Raw genomic sequence first — 17,501 nt, forward strand, 5'->3', positions numbered from 1 at the left:
CAACAGCCCTTACCAAGACAATGGTCCTTACATGGAATCTTCCCTGTCTTTTCAGTTACTCTTCTCCAAAGTAAATTTTATGGTCAAGCAATATATGATCATGAATATTTATAATTGTTCTGTTGCCCAGAACTGTTATCCTATTCAATCGGTCATTGTGAAAGGAAAATAAATGTAACTTGAGTGGTTTCTTAACAGTAAATTATATTGAAAACTCCACGGGTAAATCGCAGATGCTCTCCCCTCACAAATTCCCATAGCAGCCAAGAACGATGAGAGGTGACTGCATTCATGGACTATTTTTAATTCCCGTAACTTGTACCACTGTGTTTGAGAAAATACAGTATAGCGATAAGCAAGGATGACTTAGGACCCGCATTCTTTTTGGGCTATTCCAGCTATTCTTATTCCGGTTTAGGAAGAACGACTACACCAAATTTCAATTTGGTAAAGATAGCCCTCCTCAAATCTGGAAACGGAATACCCTTGGCAGAGGTGACCTGAGAACTAAGTATCTCTGTGAGCGCGAGCGGCCACATAGGATTTCCTGCCAAAAGTTTCCTAAAAGAATGCATTTTCTGTCTATTCCAAGCAATTACCTAGCAAACCAAGTATTCCTATTCTTGAATAGTCCCAAAATATTGCGTCGACCCTTAGACACTGATCACTAATGGCATGGGGCTAAAAGAGTTCAAGCCTTTAGGCTCAATTTACAGAACTTAAGGGCATTCAATTGCAAAATGAGCATGCATGTACCTTCATTGAATTATAGAATTATTTTCCAGTTGACACACCGGATTTAATCCCTTTTATTATCTATTTAACAATTAGATTATGAGCTCAAGATTTCTATCGCGTGATAGTTGATGAGGGCGAAGCCCGAATCAACTATCACCCATAGAAATCGAGAGCGAATAATCTAATTGTTTTAGTACAAATCTACTTGTCGTTCAAAACTAAACAGGTAAATTATCTATTTCCCCATCGCAGACACTTCGAAAACGCGACGAAGAGGCCACCATTTTGTTGAAAACCGCTACTCACTATCTATCACCGAATAGATAGTGAGTAGCGTAGCCAATCAGAGAACGGCATATTTCGTGATAGAACACTAGTAGATTTATACTAAGCATTATTATAAGTCTCTTAATCAGGAACTTCATGGATTAAATTCTTTCCCAAGCCCTCTTAGAGAGGTGCTTTTTATCCTGCAGATATGCAGAGTTTCCTGATTGTCAAGAGGTTATTGCCAGGAGTCCTGAGACTGTTGGTAAACTCATGTTGATGGTGGCCAACCAGTTCCAAACAGATGGACCATACAGTCACACAACATACAATAAATACTCTGCCCAGATTGCTGCAAATTACACTTTGTTCTGCTGTGCATGCAGTATACAAACTCCAAAGGTGCTTGTTGAGTCTGGGATGCACAAGAGAATGATTAACCTTATGAACCTGTGGCCAGTTAGTGACTTGGTAGTCAGGTGAGTTGGTTAATATTTCTTATTTCTTGTACATGTGTTGTAATTCGCCTTTAAGACCCCATGAGATTTATTAATAAACCATCATCATTATTATTATTATTATTATTATTATTATTATTTAGTTATTCAGTGGTATTAAAAGGGAAGTATCATGTGAATTTGATGTTATTTCAAAACCCCAGAATGTTTGTCTGTCAACAGAAACAAAAAAAAAAACAACAACAACAACAAACAAACAAATAATTTTATAGTTTTGTTACAAATTATCATCCCAGTGCAAAAAAAATGGGATTAGTACCTCTGGCCAGAGACAAGAACAGGTCAGAATGGATTGAAACTTGAATAATGTTCTAGGTTAACATTTTTCAAGATCTTGCATTTTTGTTTTCAAAATCAGGTCCTAAAACCGATCACAATTTGTTCCTTACAAGAATTGAGTTGATTTCTTTCCTCTTTTTGTTCTGGATTAATTTTATTGTTATTATTATTTTGTAGCTACAGTAAGAGAAGGTCTTATTTTGCCATTCTTAACCAAAGAGCTTAAGAACCCCGTGACGCTTCCCCTTTAATTTCTAAAAGGAGGTTTAGGCAGCATGACTTATACAGACTAGTGGTTACTGGGCCCTAGACTTGTAATCCAGAGGTCCCCAAGGCCTCTCTGAGCTTTTTGAATTGTTTCACTGACAGTAGTCTGTGTACAAATCCCAGGCCACGCCATGTCAGTAGCTGACAGGTCAGCCTTGCACCAGCTGTGATTTTTAAAGTATTTATGTTCCACCTGTAACTTACATTACTTTCCATTATTTAGTGTCTACAGTTAGCATTGCAGGGTGCTATATACTTTGACAGTTTAATAATGATTGAATTCAAAGTGATTTAATATTTTGATGTGTTTTGTTTCCTACTGTCATCTCTTACTCTCTGTCAGATTGTGAAATGGGCTTAAATCAGGAAGAGAGAAGAACCAGATGAACAAACGGGGCAGGAGGGAAGGGGCGGGAGTTTGATCAACTGGCCACAGATCACTGTAAGTTGTTAATTTTTGTTTGCTGCAAACAGTGGATCAGGGCCATTTGACCCAATCATCAGTTGAAGAAAGCAGTAAATGGTCAAAACATCAATATAAAAAAATAAAATCATAAAAAAATAATAAATAAAACTGGGGGCTTATAATCAGGGTATTGGTAATTCCTCGCGAAGCGAGGGCCGAAGGCCCGAGCGTAGCGAGGTTAATAAATTTGTCGGGCCGAAGGCCCGCCGAAGGCCGCGCTCGGGAGCTAAGCCGTGAAAATTCGAGCCGAACATATATTTATATATATGTATGTATGTATGTATGTTTATATATTTCCGTGAAGGTGTCCGCATATTGCCTAGCAACGGTGAAAAACAAAGTATGAATGACGTCAGGTTGTCTGGCGTCGTCTGCAGCAAAATTTGCATACATCGGGAAAGTTTGCGTGTCGGATAAAATGTAATCAATATTCCCTGGATACAGATCAATCTCTCCAGAATCTTTTCCCTTTCTTCCAGAAATCTTTTTTGTGAAAGATTGCATTGAAGAAATTACACGTTTTGTGGCCGCGGTAAAATAATTTTCCGTGGGAAATAAATTCATCGATGCACGCCCGTTGTACATTTCATCTCGTCAGAAATAGATTTTTAACCGCAAACCGCAAACTAGCCTGTGGAACTACGAAAAGACCATGCTCATCAAAATAGTTGCTATGTTCACAAAACCTTTTAATCTCCTCATTCGATGCTACAATACGAGTAAAGAGGGCTTTCCACCCAGCCCCAGCCTCGCGAGGTTTTGCGAGTCACGTATTTCTAGTAGAAGTATAATGTGTGCAGTTCCAGAGAAATCCACACTTACCCCATGGAAGGTCATCAGAAATTCCTAGGGGGAGGGGGGTCTTAAAAGTCCTAATTTTAGAGGCAAGGTATGAAGTTAAACTGGAATTTTCTGGGGGTGAGGGGGGGGGGGGTACAAAACAAAAAACCTTCTGTGGGGGGAGTATGGATATTTTCTGGAACTCCACATGTTATTTAGTTTTTCAGAATGCTCGAGTATCTTTCTAAATAAAGCAAGATAAAATATAATTTCTTGTAGTATTCCATCGATGACCCTTCAAGAAGCTTTTAGAGCTGTTTTGGGCTGTAAACTTGACTTGTCTATTGTATAAATTCAGTGTATTTTGCTTAGATTTAATATCAGTCGGAAAGGGTCAATTATAAGGTATTTCAAAAGGTACACGCGCTAACAAGTGTTTTAACTACGAGACGTTTCATCGAATTTGATTTGCACAGCGTCGTGTACATTTCGACATTAGAATAAACAGTCTGCTTTAGCGGATTTATTCCATTCCACAATAATAACACACTTCCTCAGACTAGGACACCACGCCCGAACTCTTTTAGACTTGGGAAGTAAGTAGTAAGCCAGGAAACGACTAATGGAATCTCGCTCCTGTTTTGGGACAATCCTGGAACAAAAATTTATCGAACTCCATCGATAAACAAATAAAGAAATCTGAACGGTTTACGTTCTTCCTTCAGTTTTTCTCAGTATTATGGCTGCTATACCTGGCTTCCCTCACAAAAAGGGCATTTTGCAAGACTGGTTTAAGGATTCATGAAAGCGAGCATGTACTACAACTAGCAAGTTAACACTCGCCCAAATAGCTATTGGTACCACATTTACTATCGCTACGGAAATGTGCCTCTTCCATCGTCTTCGCCAGACAGCCATCGTAGCAATATTCTGGTAACGAGTCTCTATCGCTAGAGATACGCTGGTGAAAAACCATTCAATCACCAACTGAACGGAGGTATAAACAGCAAATGATTCTAGTAAATTAAAAAAGGACTTGTTTTGTAGATAAACAAACTGATACAAGTATAAGAAGCCGTTAGCAGCCACTATAGCAGTTGATTCAGACCACATGCTTATGATTGTGATATCAGCCATTAGTCTCTCACGGCGAGGAGTGCGAAAACTTCCCCAAGGAGCTGATCGTCTTTTCCATAGCGTGTGACAAATGTGATCAATGAAAACCATGCTGCTTCGTTCTATAACTTCTGCAGCGCCGTGAATTATCCCAAGAACAGCAATCGATTGCAAATGGTCAAGATCTGCTTGTAAAACTCGAAACGAAACTGCTGAGCCAAAGTACAGCGGTGCCAGCAAGACATACGAATATGCTGGATGGGTGAGGTTATGCATTCGTTGAACACAAATTCGTGAGATTACTTTAACAACGACTCCAAGGAGAGGAGAAAAGAGCGCGATTAACAGTTTCCCTTCTTTGGTTTGGTTGTTATAAGCTGGGTAAACTAAGTAGACTGCAGTGATGGAAATAAGTAAACAAAAGCAACCAGGTACAATAAGTTGGAAGGACAAAGACAGCTTCTCTCTCCTTGACCGCGTACACACGTGATTCGTTACCAGATAGATTTGTAAGCAAACGCTAATGAAGAATAAAATGTTGAGTGGAATCTTTTGCGCAACCGAAGTAAAAGAATGTGATTTTTGTAAGGCTAGTAAAGCAACACGGTATATGGCATCGAGGCAATAGACTAGATTGCAAACTAGAACCAGTTTTCTCTTCACACCCATTAACTGAAATGGACGGAAAAGGAAAAGGAGATTTACAAAATACCACAAGTATAAGAAAAAAGTAGATATTACGCCACTTATAGTTCTCATCCGTTGCACCTGTACCGGAATCGAGTTTGCGTTCTGAAATTGACAGTTGAGTAAGGTCTTGTAGCATAAGTAGGAGATCAGGATGTATAACAAACCAATGACAGTAGCGGTTAGAAGTGAAATCAATCCTCCAATGTACATTGATTGAGAAAGTGTACGCAGAGCAGATGGTCTGAGCCGCTTCCATGCCATGGCTCCATCTTCATCTTCCTGATCGTTATTCATTGCTTCATTTTCATTTTCCTCTACAGTACTTGCGTCGATAACCCTCACATTAAGTCTGCTGGAGCCAAGATAGTAGTCCGAGCTACTGGCTTCTCTGTCGCTATATTCTTGGTAAATAAGCTCGTTAACAGGACGACAATACCACTCTCGTCCTGTGCTTTCAAGAGGACTGTATCCGAACGATTCCGCGGTGAATTCAGGTTCTTCAGGGTTGTAGTGCTCTGTTACGCCTCGTGTAAAACTGAACACGACGTGGCCAAACAACTCTATCAGTGTACTGCCAGTCATTTTGATTACTGAATCAGTATAGCTAGTAATACTAATAACACTGTAAGTTGGTGCTCTTAAAGAAATTGGGGAATGACAGTTAAAATGAGTGATGGAAACTGAAATGTTCGCGTTGAGGGACATAACATATCACCAACCAAAACTGCCATCAGTCTACTGAAAAGGCATTAACAAATGACACTGAAACCTGAGATCAGAAAAAAACTGATATTCAGGCGATGACCGACGTGATAATTATATTCCAGTCGGAAACCGAAAACAGCTAATGAGCGTGTTTTTAACTGTCAAACTTTAAATCGATTCCACAATAATCGATTAATCGTGACTAGTTGTGAACCTTGCCAAGGAATTACAGTCAATCCACGTCACGTGTGACCAGTATTTCCGAAAATGAAATGAAAATGAGTTTCTCTTTGTAATGTCCGGCATTTGAATGGAATGTTGAACATTCAGTTTCCCTGGAAATCTTTCCGAAAAAGACGCATTAAAAAGATTAAAAAATACTTGAGAAGCAATAGGCCATTTCCGAGTTGCTGTGAAAGTTGCTGCGAAACGTACAAATAATATTCCATCAAGTTTTGATCTTAAGCCAAGACCAGTTTTTTTTTCTTTTTTTTTCTCGGGAAGTAAGTGAGCACTGCAATTACGTTTTCGAGGAGAAGAAAAAGAAGCACTTAGCACAACAACTGTCTTTCAGTATTTGTGACAGCCCTTTGAGCATTAATTTTTTTTTTGTAGATTTGAATAATTGCATTAATCAATTGAATTTATCTTCTTTTGCCATAGTTACTACTGTACTCTGTTTCTGGCCAGAACAAGAGGATCACCTCTGGTTTGGATGGACCCTCACACAGCAAATTGCATTGATAAGATCATTGCCTCTTTCTTGGCCAAGAACAAACTCGATGATATTTCAACTTGGGAAGAAAACCACAATTATGTGTGGGTCAGTATGATTCCATTTGTTAGCCTGGCATTTTCAGGCTAGCAAGCCAAGGAAACAGATGTCTCTTCAGTGTAAAGTGACTGCAGCAAGCATGAAGAACTTGAAACTTCTGCGATTTGTGAATGCTTAAGGATGTCCGAGAGTTGTCAAGCCATTGTGCTGGCAAGTCAGGATGAAGCGGATGGCCCAAGTCTGCTTATTGCAGAGGAGGATGTCATAACAAAGAATGATAATATTATCAAGGGCAACCATGAATCCTTTAAGGCAACTGTTGACATCAAGAATCAAATACAAGGATCTGGAAATTCAAATTCATCTTGTGTTGATATACCAAGTGCTCAACCGTATGGTGTAACAGAAGACAGAACAGGAGTAATGCTTGGATCAATACAAACTCAAAAGCTTGGGTTGCTTACACTGCTACAAGAAGTTCTAGTATAAAAGGGGCCTGGCCTGGCCATTCTCACCTTCAGCTGATAATCAAGCATCAGAGCATAAACAACTGACAAACAACATGTGGCATTTTCTACAGCCCTTACTGATAAAATTAACTTACCCGGTACGTAGTTTTCGGAATAAAAAATAATTTTATATTGCGTGGTGATATTATGAAATTTTGAGGCATGTTTTTTTCAGTGGACGCCCGAGTCAACAACTTGCCACGACTGAACGGCGTCTAAATTTGCATCTCACGCCCACAAAGGTGTGAAATGAAGGAGGGGCTTGGACCTTTATAGCGGAACTTCTTGTTTAAGGGTGTTTATATGTAAATCAGCATCTGGGTGGGGAAACCTACGACTCACTAGTTGTAGTTAGGTTTTTAAGTCTGTTAAAGTTAGGTTGCATTGGGGTCAGGTTATAGATTTGGGAGTCTACCAAGATGGTCTCTGAATGCTCAATTTGAATTGTTTTATGAAGTCTCTTGTTTTTCTCTGGGATAGTAGAATGCATGAGCAAAACACACATGAGCAGGCAAAAATTGCCTTACACACTGCATCTCCTCATGCTTGCATGCAATCACCTAACAAAATAAGAGCGTACCTGTAGGCTGTGCTACTGTAGTACAGATAATATTGTGTTACATAGTGGCAATGTGCATTTGGCAATGTGCAGATTTAGTTGCATAAATGCAGTTATAATACTTCACTACTTATATGACTTAACCTTAAGTCTAAACAAGTGATTACTGTATTATAAAATTAAAACTTGATTATTTACTAACTTTAACAAGTACTGGTAAATGTTTTGGAATGTTAATATAAACTGCGAACCTGAATTGTTTATGTTTATTTTATCTGATTTATTTCAAAGTTGACCTGCAATTGGAAGAGTTACATAGTGTAATTACTACTGCATTACAAAGATAAAGAGCTTGAGCATTTTACTAATCTTACGACGACTTTCAGAATTGCATGCATAGCCGGGAATTGCCCGTTCCGAAGATCATTAAGGGACTAGTCCCTAGTTAACTTATTGTTTAAAATGCGTCATGAAATAATGAACCCCATCACCAGAAAGATCACATAAAAATTAATACGTTTGGCAAATTCGGTTATGTTTCATTGCGCAGTAACCAGGCTGTGACCTGTCAGAGGTCGCCCAAATTCCATCCAAATGTCTCTAATAGTAATTCTGAGATGGCATCCCCCATTTCCGATTTTTGAAAGCCTTTTACATGGTTGCAATCTAACGACAGAACTTCAAACTTGGTAAACTGACTAATTTGAATGTGATGTTGTGATTCGACACTCTTCGCCTTGTTTTATTTTGCGTTTGCTCACAGTATATCTCCGAGATTTTTGTTGCGTTTCTGTCACAGAAAGAAAATTCTGTTCAATGGCTTTTCTGCGATTGATTGGCCACACCCTAGAATTTCATCCTAAGCTCAAATAAAGTGATTCCAGGGGTCCATACGCTCCTGGTGATTTATTTATTTATTTATTTTTTCTTAGGTGGGGAGAGATCTACTGCCGATTTTCGACCTATGTGTATAGTAGATTAATTGCACTCAAGTTATTAAACGGGGTTCGTAAGCTACGTCATTAGACCGTTTTTCATTGTTGTTTTGCAGCGGACGATTCTAACGTGCACCAAGATAAGCGTACGTGCAACGGAACGGAAAGCACGCGCATTTTGTTTAAACATTTTTAATTTTCTCGCTATCCCTGCGAGCGGAGCCTCTCGCGACACTAGTACTTGCAGATTGCAATTTTAATTCAGTATTTTTCCACAGCAAACTAAGTTTCTTCGATCCCAAGTTTGCATTTTTGTGCTTTTCCTTAAGTCCCTAAACTACTGTTTTCTTTATTTGTTGAGATTTCCACTCAATCGTTGTATGTTTGTACTTGTCTTTGTAATCTGCATTTCTCATCATGCAATTTGAATTGCAAATATAATGCGAAAATTCATCTTTAATTCATCTCTCATCTTTACGCACATGGTGCCGTTCGCAAAGTTAACCTTTCAGTTTCTAAATGCTTGTTTCTGAGCTTTTATGGAGTATTATCTATACTCATAAACCTCAAGGGTACAGGAAAACGCTGGGGACTTCAAAACTCTCGGAAGATAAAACGACGCAGAGAGCAAGGCTTTGACGCTCACCAATGGTGGATTAACGAAGATGAAACTTCAATGAACGTTCGGCATTTTAAGACAGGTAAATTATCTACGATTTATTCTCTTTTTATGAGTTAATCTTGAAATGGAAGTCAAGTTTCAAGTATGAAATTAGTTGAATTTTCGTGGTCGGTCATTTGTTTCGCTAAAAGTTGTTAACTTTGCTTCAATAGTTTGAAGCAGATGAGGAGCCACGGTGTTGTTTAGGTTTATCAGAGAGTGATAACCAGGCGATTTTTTTTCTGACAAAATGATTGCTTTTTTGTTTAGTGTTTTTGCTTTGTCGTTTAAATAATATTTTGAACTTGTTCAACAATATTCCAATTGTCCATGATAAAACATTTTTGAAACTGTTCAACATTTGCTAAACACAGGTCGCAACTTAATTAACGTACAACTGAGTTCTGAACCGTTTGTCTATAGCTTTTGGGTCATAATTAATGTATGGATGAGGCCCGGCCCCAGTTGTTCAAAGAGTGGTTACTTTATTTATCCCCTCTTGGGTAGTGATTTATCTAAGATGAACAATTGGAGCCTGGTGATTAAGTGTAGAGGCTTAATCCATTTTGAGGTGGGGGTTGGGTGGAAGGAGGAGCAGAAGGGGGTGGGGAGAGGAGTGCAAACCTGCCCTCATGAACTTTGGACTTCTAGATCCAAGTAAAAACTACCCCAAACATATTTTTGATATGAACTGTCACTGTTCATCTACAGCTTATTCAATCAACGTTGTCAGATTTCAAAGCGACAAGACCGAAATGTAGTATGGGTAACAGTAAATAGTGTAGTTTGGCTGCAATTTTACGATTAGCAGTGCTAGGGGATGGAAGAAAATACCACTAATATTTTGCCTGGTAATTTCTTTTCTGCAGGGGTCAACTGTAGTTGAGTTTTGTAAAGTTACTAAAATGAATTTCCCATATCAACTTTTGAGGTGGGGGTTGGGTGGAACGAGGAGCAGAAGGGGGTGGGGAGAGGAGTGCAAACCTGCCCTCATGAACTTTGGACGTCTAGGTACAAGTATAAACTACCCCAAACATACTTTTGGTATGAAATGTCACTGTTCATTTACAGCTTATTCAATCAACGTTGTCGGATTTCAAAGCCTTAAGTTTAAGCGACAGGACCGAAAGGTAGTATGGGTAACAGTAAATCACGTAGTTTGGCTGCAATTTTACGATTTGCAGTGCTATGGGATGGAAGAAAATACCACTGATATTTTCTCTGGTGATTTATTTTCTGCAGGGGTGAGCTATAGTTGAGTTCTGTAAAGCTGTTAATGAATCTCCCATATCAACTTTCAGTCTTGTCGCGTAGGCTTTTCCTCAACCTTTATTGAAATAGCCGTATGATATGAAAATGACTGTTACCATGGATGTTACAAGCCATTCCTTGACAAGCAGGGTATTGAACGGTTTAAATAAAAATTCGTAACTTATTTCATTGTTAGACTGCATTAATGTTCTTTGAGTACCTTTTGGTCAATTTTGGTGGATTCCAAGATGGCCGACGTTTTTAAATAGTAGGTGGCATCACCTCAGTGACAAAGGACGTGATTAGTCCTTTTTAAGAACATCAAAGAAAGCAAGTTTTGTGTGTCTTCTTAGGGTCGTTGCATAGCTGTAATAGGTTTTTTTGGGGTGGGGGGGGGGGGGGGGGTTGGGAGGTGACAGTGCTTTTGAGAGGGAGGATTCCACACTACTCCCTTCTCCCTAAGGTCTAAGATAATCTCAAAAAGCCTGGTTGATATTCTTTAATCCCATCAGCTTATACCTACATTGTGTTCTCAATTATCAGGATAAACGTTTGCAAGAGGTTCTAGGATTTCAATGGAGCTGGCAGCATATTACCAACCCTGTTTCTCAGTGCAACTCACAAGTTGTTTCGTCAGCACAAATGATATGCATCAGCAATGTCAAATGGCCCTACATTTGAAGGTGGTTTATGTAGGATGAAATTATGGAGATTTTAAGCGAAGTAAGTGATACCTTACTTTATATTCTCTGAGGTAGTGGTTATGTTAGCACATAAGAAGCCTTGATTTCAATCAGCGTAATCGAAACTTTTCTATTGTTATCAGTTAGTGATATGACCAATCACAGATTCCGGCAAAAATATGTATGGAGTTGTCAAGCGTTCGGATTTTTTTTCAGAATATGGTTTGGGATGTTGCTATCCATTCAGCAGTTTCACGAGCTCTCCCAATACAGCACGGTTATATCCATTAAGACGAGAAAAATAAAATGACTACAGCGGTCACTGTGAACACTGTGAACTTTCTATGGCAGCAAAAAGCCCTGTCCAACATATTAATCGCACGTGCTTTTAATTTTAGGGCAAACAGTGAATGCAACGGAACGAAGTTTAATCAGAAGCACAATTTAAAGAGCAAACGGGTAAGTATTTTAATTGCTTGGCAAGAGTGACAGAATTACTGGGCCATTTAAACAGCAATTAATTATTTAATTTGTAACGTGCCATCAAGCAGGGTAAGATTATCCCTTGTTGGTGCTCGATACCTTGTCTTAACTAAACCTTGTCGTGTACTTAACTGTATCTAATAAGGGGGTATTCAATATTTAGTATCATTGCCTGAAAAGTCCAGGCATTTATACCAGTTCATCATTCCACTGGCTGAGAGATGGACCAAATGAACTGAGAGAGATTACCAAAACAGAATTACTGGGCCATTTAAACAATAATAAATTATTTAATTTGTTACGTGCCTTTAAAAGGGTAAGATTATCGCTTGTTCGTGCTTGATACCTTATCTTATATCTAGTAGGGAGTAGTCAACATTTAGCACCAGTGCCTGAAAAGACCAGTACACTGATCTGGGTAAAATAAGAACATCATTTTACTGGCAGGGAGATGAATTGAATGAACTTAGAGGGGGTTGCCGTAGACGCCTTAACGCGTTACATTTACCTTACTTTACGAATGCGCCGCGCAAATTCCATTGACATCGGAAGCTGACTGAGCCAACTCTATGTCAGAGGCATTCCTAGGTGACACTATTGATTCGTTTGGCGTGCGTAACAACTGGGTAATATATCCCAATTAAAGTGAAGATAAAACTTGAACTCAAAGGAGCTGCCATAGGCGCCTTTAAATTATCTTAAATGACGCACAAATTCCACTGACATTGAAAGCTGGCTGAGCGTAAGAAACTTTAGTAAGGGACCCAGCTGCTTCTTTTGACGTGCATTACAACTGAGCAGTTTACACCAGTTAACCTCTGCACTATATTAATCAAACCTACGTTTAATTTTAAGGGCAACACTAAGCATGATGGATCGGATTGTGGTTAAAAATGGAAGTTCACCACAAAGCGAAAGAAGAAGCGTTAATCACAGAAGGTGAGTTCCCCTTTCTGATGTTCATTTAGATTGCTTGTTTTAGGGTATTAAAAATATTTATTGCCGTTTACGTTTTGGGTATCAAATACCAAATGTGGTTAAAGAGAACTTCTGCTCTTCGAACAAATTGACGTTAAATTGTTGGAAATGGTGTCTAAATTTCAAAGCTTCAGTGAAAAAATGGAGATAGCATTTTACTGTTCTACAAATTGGATTTATTATCGCGATCTTCCCCTTTAAATTTTCTGCGTGCCGCCAATTTGGTTTCCATGACGTCATACGATTGCTTCCTGACAAAAGTGGCAATCGTTTGACGTCATTGTACCCAAAATGGCGGCACGCAGGAAATTTGTATATGTAATAGCATGAGGCCGAGTAGAATTAAAGATTAATTTTCACGCGTATTTTCAGAGTTTCCCAAATTTGCGACGAGGGCAATTGCGAAAACCTTGAAAATACAACTGAAAATTAATCCTTAATTCCATGAGGACCATCGAATAAACTTCGTAAAACAGTCAGTCCCGGAGTAAAAATACTCACCCGTAAGCGAAGCAAACAAAAAAAATTATTTTATCGTTTCATAGTGTACAAAACAGACAAACCTGATAAAAAAATTGATTGTTATACACATGTAATTAAGAAAAGATAGAAGTTTAAAATTCAGAAGCAAACTAACAACGATGAAACCAATTGTTAGGCATAAATTAATATATTCGCCTGCTTCAAAATCGCACGAACACAGATCGATAAATATAGCAAACGGTGGATCCAAAGAAGAAACTTGCAGAGTAATTTCTTCCATTGAATTTGACCTGTTCCTTCCTCCCATCAAAAGGACACTGCTATGTTCGGTTATCGTTCGTTGGAAGAAGTCGTAGCACTTGGTCGTCATGACTGATTTCAGTTTTTCAAACAAAAAAAAAAAAAAACTGATCCAAGTGTTTAGCGTTTGGAACAAATAATCCTTTTGCTGTTTCTAGTAAGACACTAAAATTCACCTTTAGGAATTCACTTTACAGCTGCAGCACTTGATTGCCATATATTTTTGGCACAACAGTCTCGCTTATTAAAAAAATGCAAACTCCAAAGACCCTGAAAAGAACCTGAACGATTTCGTTGTTGTTGGGCAGAAATGAAAAATTGAACCAACTAAATGTAGAAATGGCGTGCTTAGCCAACCAGAAAGGGGTATTTTCGCCCTCGACCAATAAAGAGTGAGTAATTTTGCCCTCGGTGAAAGGAAAATTAAGAAAAATGTATTCTCTAACAGCCAATCAAAATTCAGTAATTTTACTCTCTATGTTATGAAAGCACGAAAATGGGCGATAATCACATTTCATAACTTTTAGGACAGTAAAATGTTATCTCCACTTTTTAAACTTAGCAATTTGTTTGGAGGAGTAGAGGTTCCCTTCATCAAACGCTCCAACTTTTTTCGTGCGATATTGTGCCACTGCTAGCCTCACTGTTACACCCCAAGAAAAATGAGGAAAGTTTCGAAATCTTGTTAGTGTGAAGCATCATGTAATTTAAAAATGAAATTTTAAAGTAACAAAATAGAATTCTAATGAAGTTTGAAATGAGGAACCCCTAAGGCGCAGCGAGCGAAGTTCGACTCGCCCGACAATTTTTAAGACGAAACCATCTATTTTCGGAGAAACCAAATTTTTGCGCATCAAATGGTATTTCTGTTTGCTATTTAGGTAAACTTGGGATAAATCGTCTAAAATGTACTACGAAATCCAGAAAATAAATGTTTAAGGGGTGTACCTTCAAAATTATTAGGCATGCGGTCACTTCAAAATTTTGCGAAAGTCCTTGAACGAGAGTTCTCAGCCAACGTAGCAGTCGCTTTCTTCCAAGCGTTCGTGAGAAAAGAATTAAAAAGTTATTGGAGCGAAGGAGCAAAATGGACATTAGGGAGGGGAGGGGAGGGGAGAGGAAGGGAAAAACTCCGCAAATCACTCATACAGGCTTGTAAAATTTTCGCGGGAAAAATTACTACGGCGTTCGAGTGTAAAAAAAAATTGTTGTCAAGAAATGTGTCGAGTGAACGACCGAAAGTACGGGATAGAGTTCATGCCACCCTTCTTTTGTGTTTTGAACAGCTACTCAAAGCAAAATGGATTTCAATTTTGATCTGCGAATGAATTGCCTAAGACGTCCTGAAAGGTTCCCTAATACCTTTTAGATTTCAGCCAAGTAGTTACACTGGGCATTTTTTGTCGTTCAAGGTTGTTTCCTTGGGATTCCGCAAAGGGAAATGAGGAAGTCATATGACTTCATAATTAAGTCATGATTGCGAAATGGCGGCCATCTTGGATTTCTGGATTTCCCCAAAACTTCAGGAGAGCGGCGAAATCGAACTAAAAGTAATCAAAACCAACAAAGGAACACTAATGTGAACTAAAAGTATAAAAGTTACGGCAAGAAAAGTAATTGCCCTTCATTTTAAGAAGGTTTTTTTCCATTTTCTGAAAAAACTGCCTGTCAAAAATTGGTTGCATTGGTAACATCAAAGTCAATGAATACTAACCGGCCACATCGAATTTTTTCCAGATAAGTTACTGAAAAAGTACTGAAGTACTCATGCCGTTTGCTTCAATATGAAAAAATTATTCAGGTTCAGGTTCAAAGCTTTCTACCCCTAAAGCACAGATTTCGTCGGAGTTTGTAGATTTTAAAGTTATCCCATTTATGACGTCTTCGATTTTTGCGATAGAAAATGTTTTTGACTAGCAACTTGCAGTTCCGTTTACTCTTAGTTTTTAGGTGTAGTTTTGTCTGACCGAAATATTGGGCAAACGTATTCCAGTAATGGCTGCTAGATCTGCCTTGTATCTCGAAGGTTTACCTAAATGAATAAGATCAAAGACAATTTACCAGTCATTCCTAAAACTAATAGAGCGGTTTAATCTGGGTTTGTCAGACTGAGGACATTTTGTGATTGCACTTCGTTCGAAAAGGTTTATTTTAGAGTCGCAATTTGACGATGATGACGTCATTACCTCTGATCGCTTACCATCTTCAATCGTTTCGTGTAACAGAGCTCTAAAGCTGAGACACGCACAATTTGTGAGAGCTCATTTTCCGGTAAGCGTAAATTTCTAAGGTTTCTCTCTCTTCCTTTCTTGAAGGAGAAACGAGGAGTATGCGGTTAGATTTTGGGAACGACGCTGTACAAGCCATTGAAAACATCCCACATATCCTTTAATACCCCACGCTCACCGGGAACTAAACAAGAACAATGACAGATAAAGGGGAGCTCTTTTGTCCTTATTGGGATTCCAGGGTTTATCCATAGCTGCCCAATTTTAAATGTAATTTGGCCGTTCGCGTACCAAAGGTTGTACGTAGCGAAATAAAGTATTAAAGTGCATTCAATTGTATCCCTGCTGAGCAAAAAGTAAATAGTATGTCCAAGAGACTAGTTATTTTTTAATATTTTAGTGGCGAAATCAAAAAATTTTGAACCTTTTAAAAATGGCTGACCTTATAGACTGAACCTATTTGACTAAAGATGATTAAAATTTAACTTTCTAATTGCAGATTTTGCTTAATTTTCAGGGCACTTTGTAGATGACAAGTCTTGACAACACAAGCATGGGAACAAGATCAAGTCAAGCACTTTTTATTCAAGGTAGAATATAAGCATTTTATTTTTCAAAAGCCGACTAACATCGAACTTTATTTCTGTACACACGAAGGCGCACAGTATCGAAAGGCCTCGATTGTCATTAAATTTTTCTCGTGAATTTTCAACACATTTTTGAGAATTTTCACTCTTCGGTAAGCCACATTTCCTGGTTTTCGTAACAGAACAGAGAGCAATGTTGTTTACTACGTTAAAGAAACTATTATTTATATAGCTGAGGCATGCATGTTCGGTTTAAGGACGTTCCCAACAGCTTTTCTGGCATTGGGGGGGGGGGGGGGGATTTTTTCAAATCAATATTTGGCATGGAAGACTTGCTTCGATTTCCGATGATTTAAACAACTCAACCTAGACAACTTAGAAAAAAAATCTGTAAGAGCGTTTTCATGTTGATAAAGAATCATTAGATTAGTTATTGCCGGATTTTTTGTTCAAATCGCAAGAAAAATAAAACTTATAACTTCTCATTTCTGTCCAAAGGTTTGTTATCACAGCAAAACATTCTTTAAGTACCTTGAGCTTCTTAGTTGGCTGCGATGTCAAGTTATTTGTGTTTTAAAACAGCTAAAATAAGTCGAAAGCTTGTAATTTGCATAAATCAAAATATTTAAAAAATTGACTTACAGACTTTACTTTTCAATTGTGAGGCTTAAGAATAATTATTTGTATTGATGTTTGAGCAAGTTTTAGGTTTAAGAACCATTTCGGGTGTTAGATAAGAAGGCTGAAACTCGGTCAAGCTTGATTCAGTCGCTGTTCTCTTTCTCGGAACACGAGTTTTATTTTGTTTTTCCTGGTCTATTTCACTGCTATTCTCGTGCAATGAATATGAATATTTATGTACATTACGCTTGTGTCAACTCACGGGTTTATCATTCACGCCTTACAATAAAACATTTTGTGATATCAACAACAACAATAGCAGTAGTAAGAAAAGTCTTCAACTTCTCAGTATTTTGGTGGTGTAGTATGACGGTAATCGAAGCAAGCCTTCCATGTGAAATATTGATTTGAAAAGATCCACCCCAATGCCAGAGAACCAGTTGCGAGCCTCCTTAATTTAAAATTATTGTAATTGTCTACAGGTTTGGTCAACTTCAGAAATTTGAAATTCTCTAAATCTTCTTGTTTTTGTCGGGTTTTAAAAATAATTTTTCTTATGAACGATCGTAAGCAAAATTCTACGTGTCAATGTAAACTGGATTAGAATTTTCTCTCAAGTCTT

General features: G+C 38.3%; 2 protein-coding genes across 2 annotated transcripts; one reads left to right on the forward strand and one right to left on the reverse strand.

Annotated features, from left to right (window-relative positions):
• Window positions 1-226: 226 nt before the first annotated feature.
• On the forward strand, window positions 227-11,658 carry LOC146450875 (uncharacterized; the record flags this gene model as incomplete). The annotated part of the gene is made up of 6 exons (XM_085099836.1): window positions 227-279; window positions 1,215-1,484; window positions 6,490-6,690; window positions 6,736-9,305; window positions 11,060-11,239; window positions 11,598-11,658. Coding segments are annotated over 4 exons (879 nt in total), but the record flags the coding sequence as incomplete, so codon positions are not given.
• LOC146450876 (uncharacterized) lies at window positions 3,468-6,255 on the reverse strand. Its single transcript, XM_085099719.1, has one exon. The coding sequence runs from the start codon at window positions 5,824-5,826 to the stop codon at window positions 4,078-4,080; it is 1,749 nt and encodes a 582-aa protein (XP_084955845.1). The 5' UTR covers window positions 5,827-6,255; the 3' UTR covers window positions 3,468-4,077.
• Window positions 11,659-17,501: the final 5,843 nt, after the last annotated feature.

The sequence above is a fragment of the Pavona decussata genome, unplaced genomic scaffold (assembly GCF_977016875.1).
Source record: "Pavona decussata unplaced genomic scaffold, jaPavDecu1.1 SCAFFOLD_416, whole genome shotgun sequence".
Classification (NCBI taxonomy): domain Eukaryota; kingdom Metazoa; phylum Cnidaria; class Anthozoa; order Scleractinia; family Agariciidae; genus Pavona; species Pavona decussata.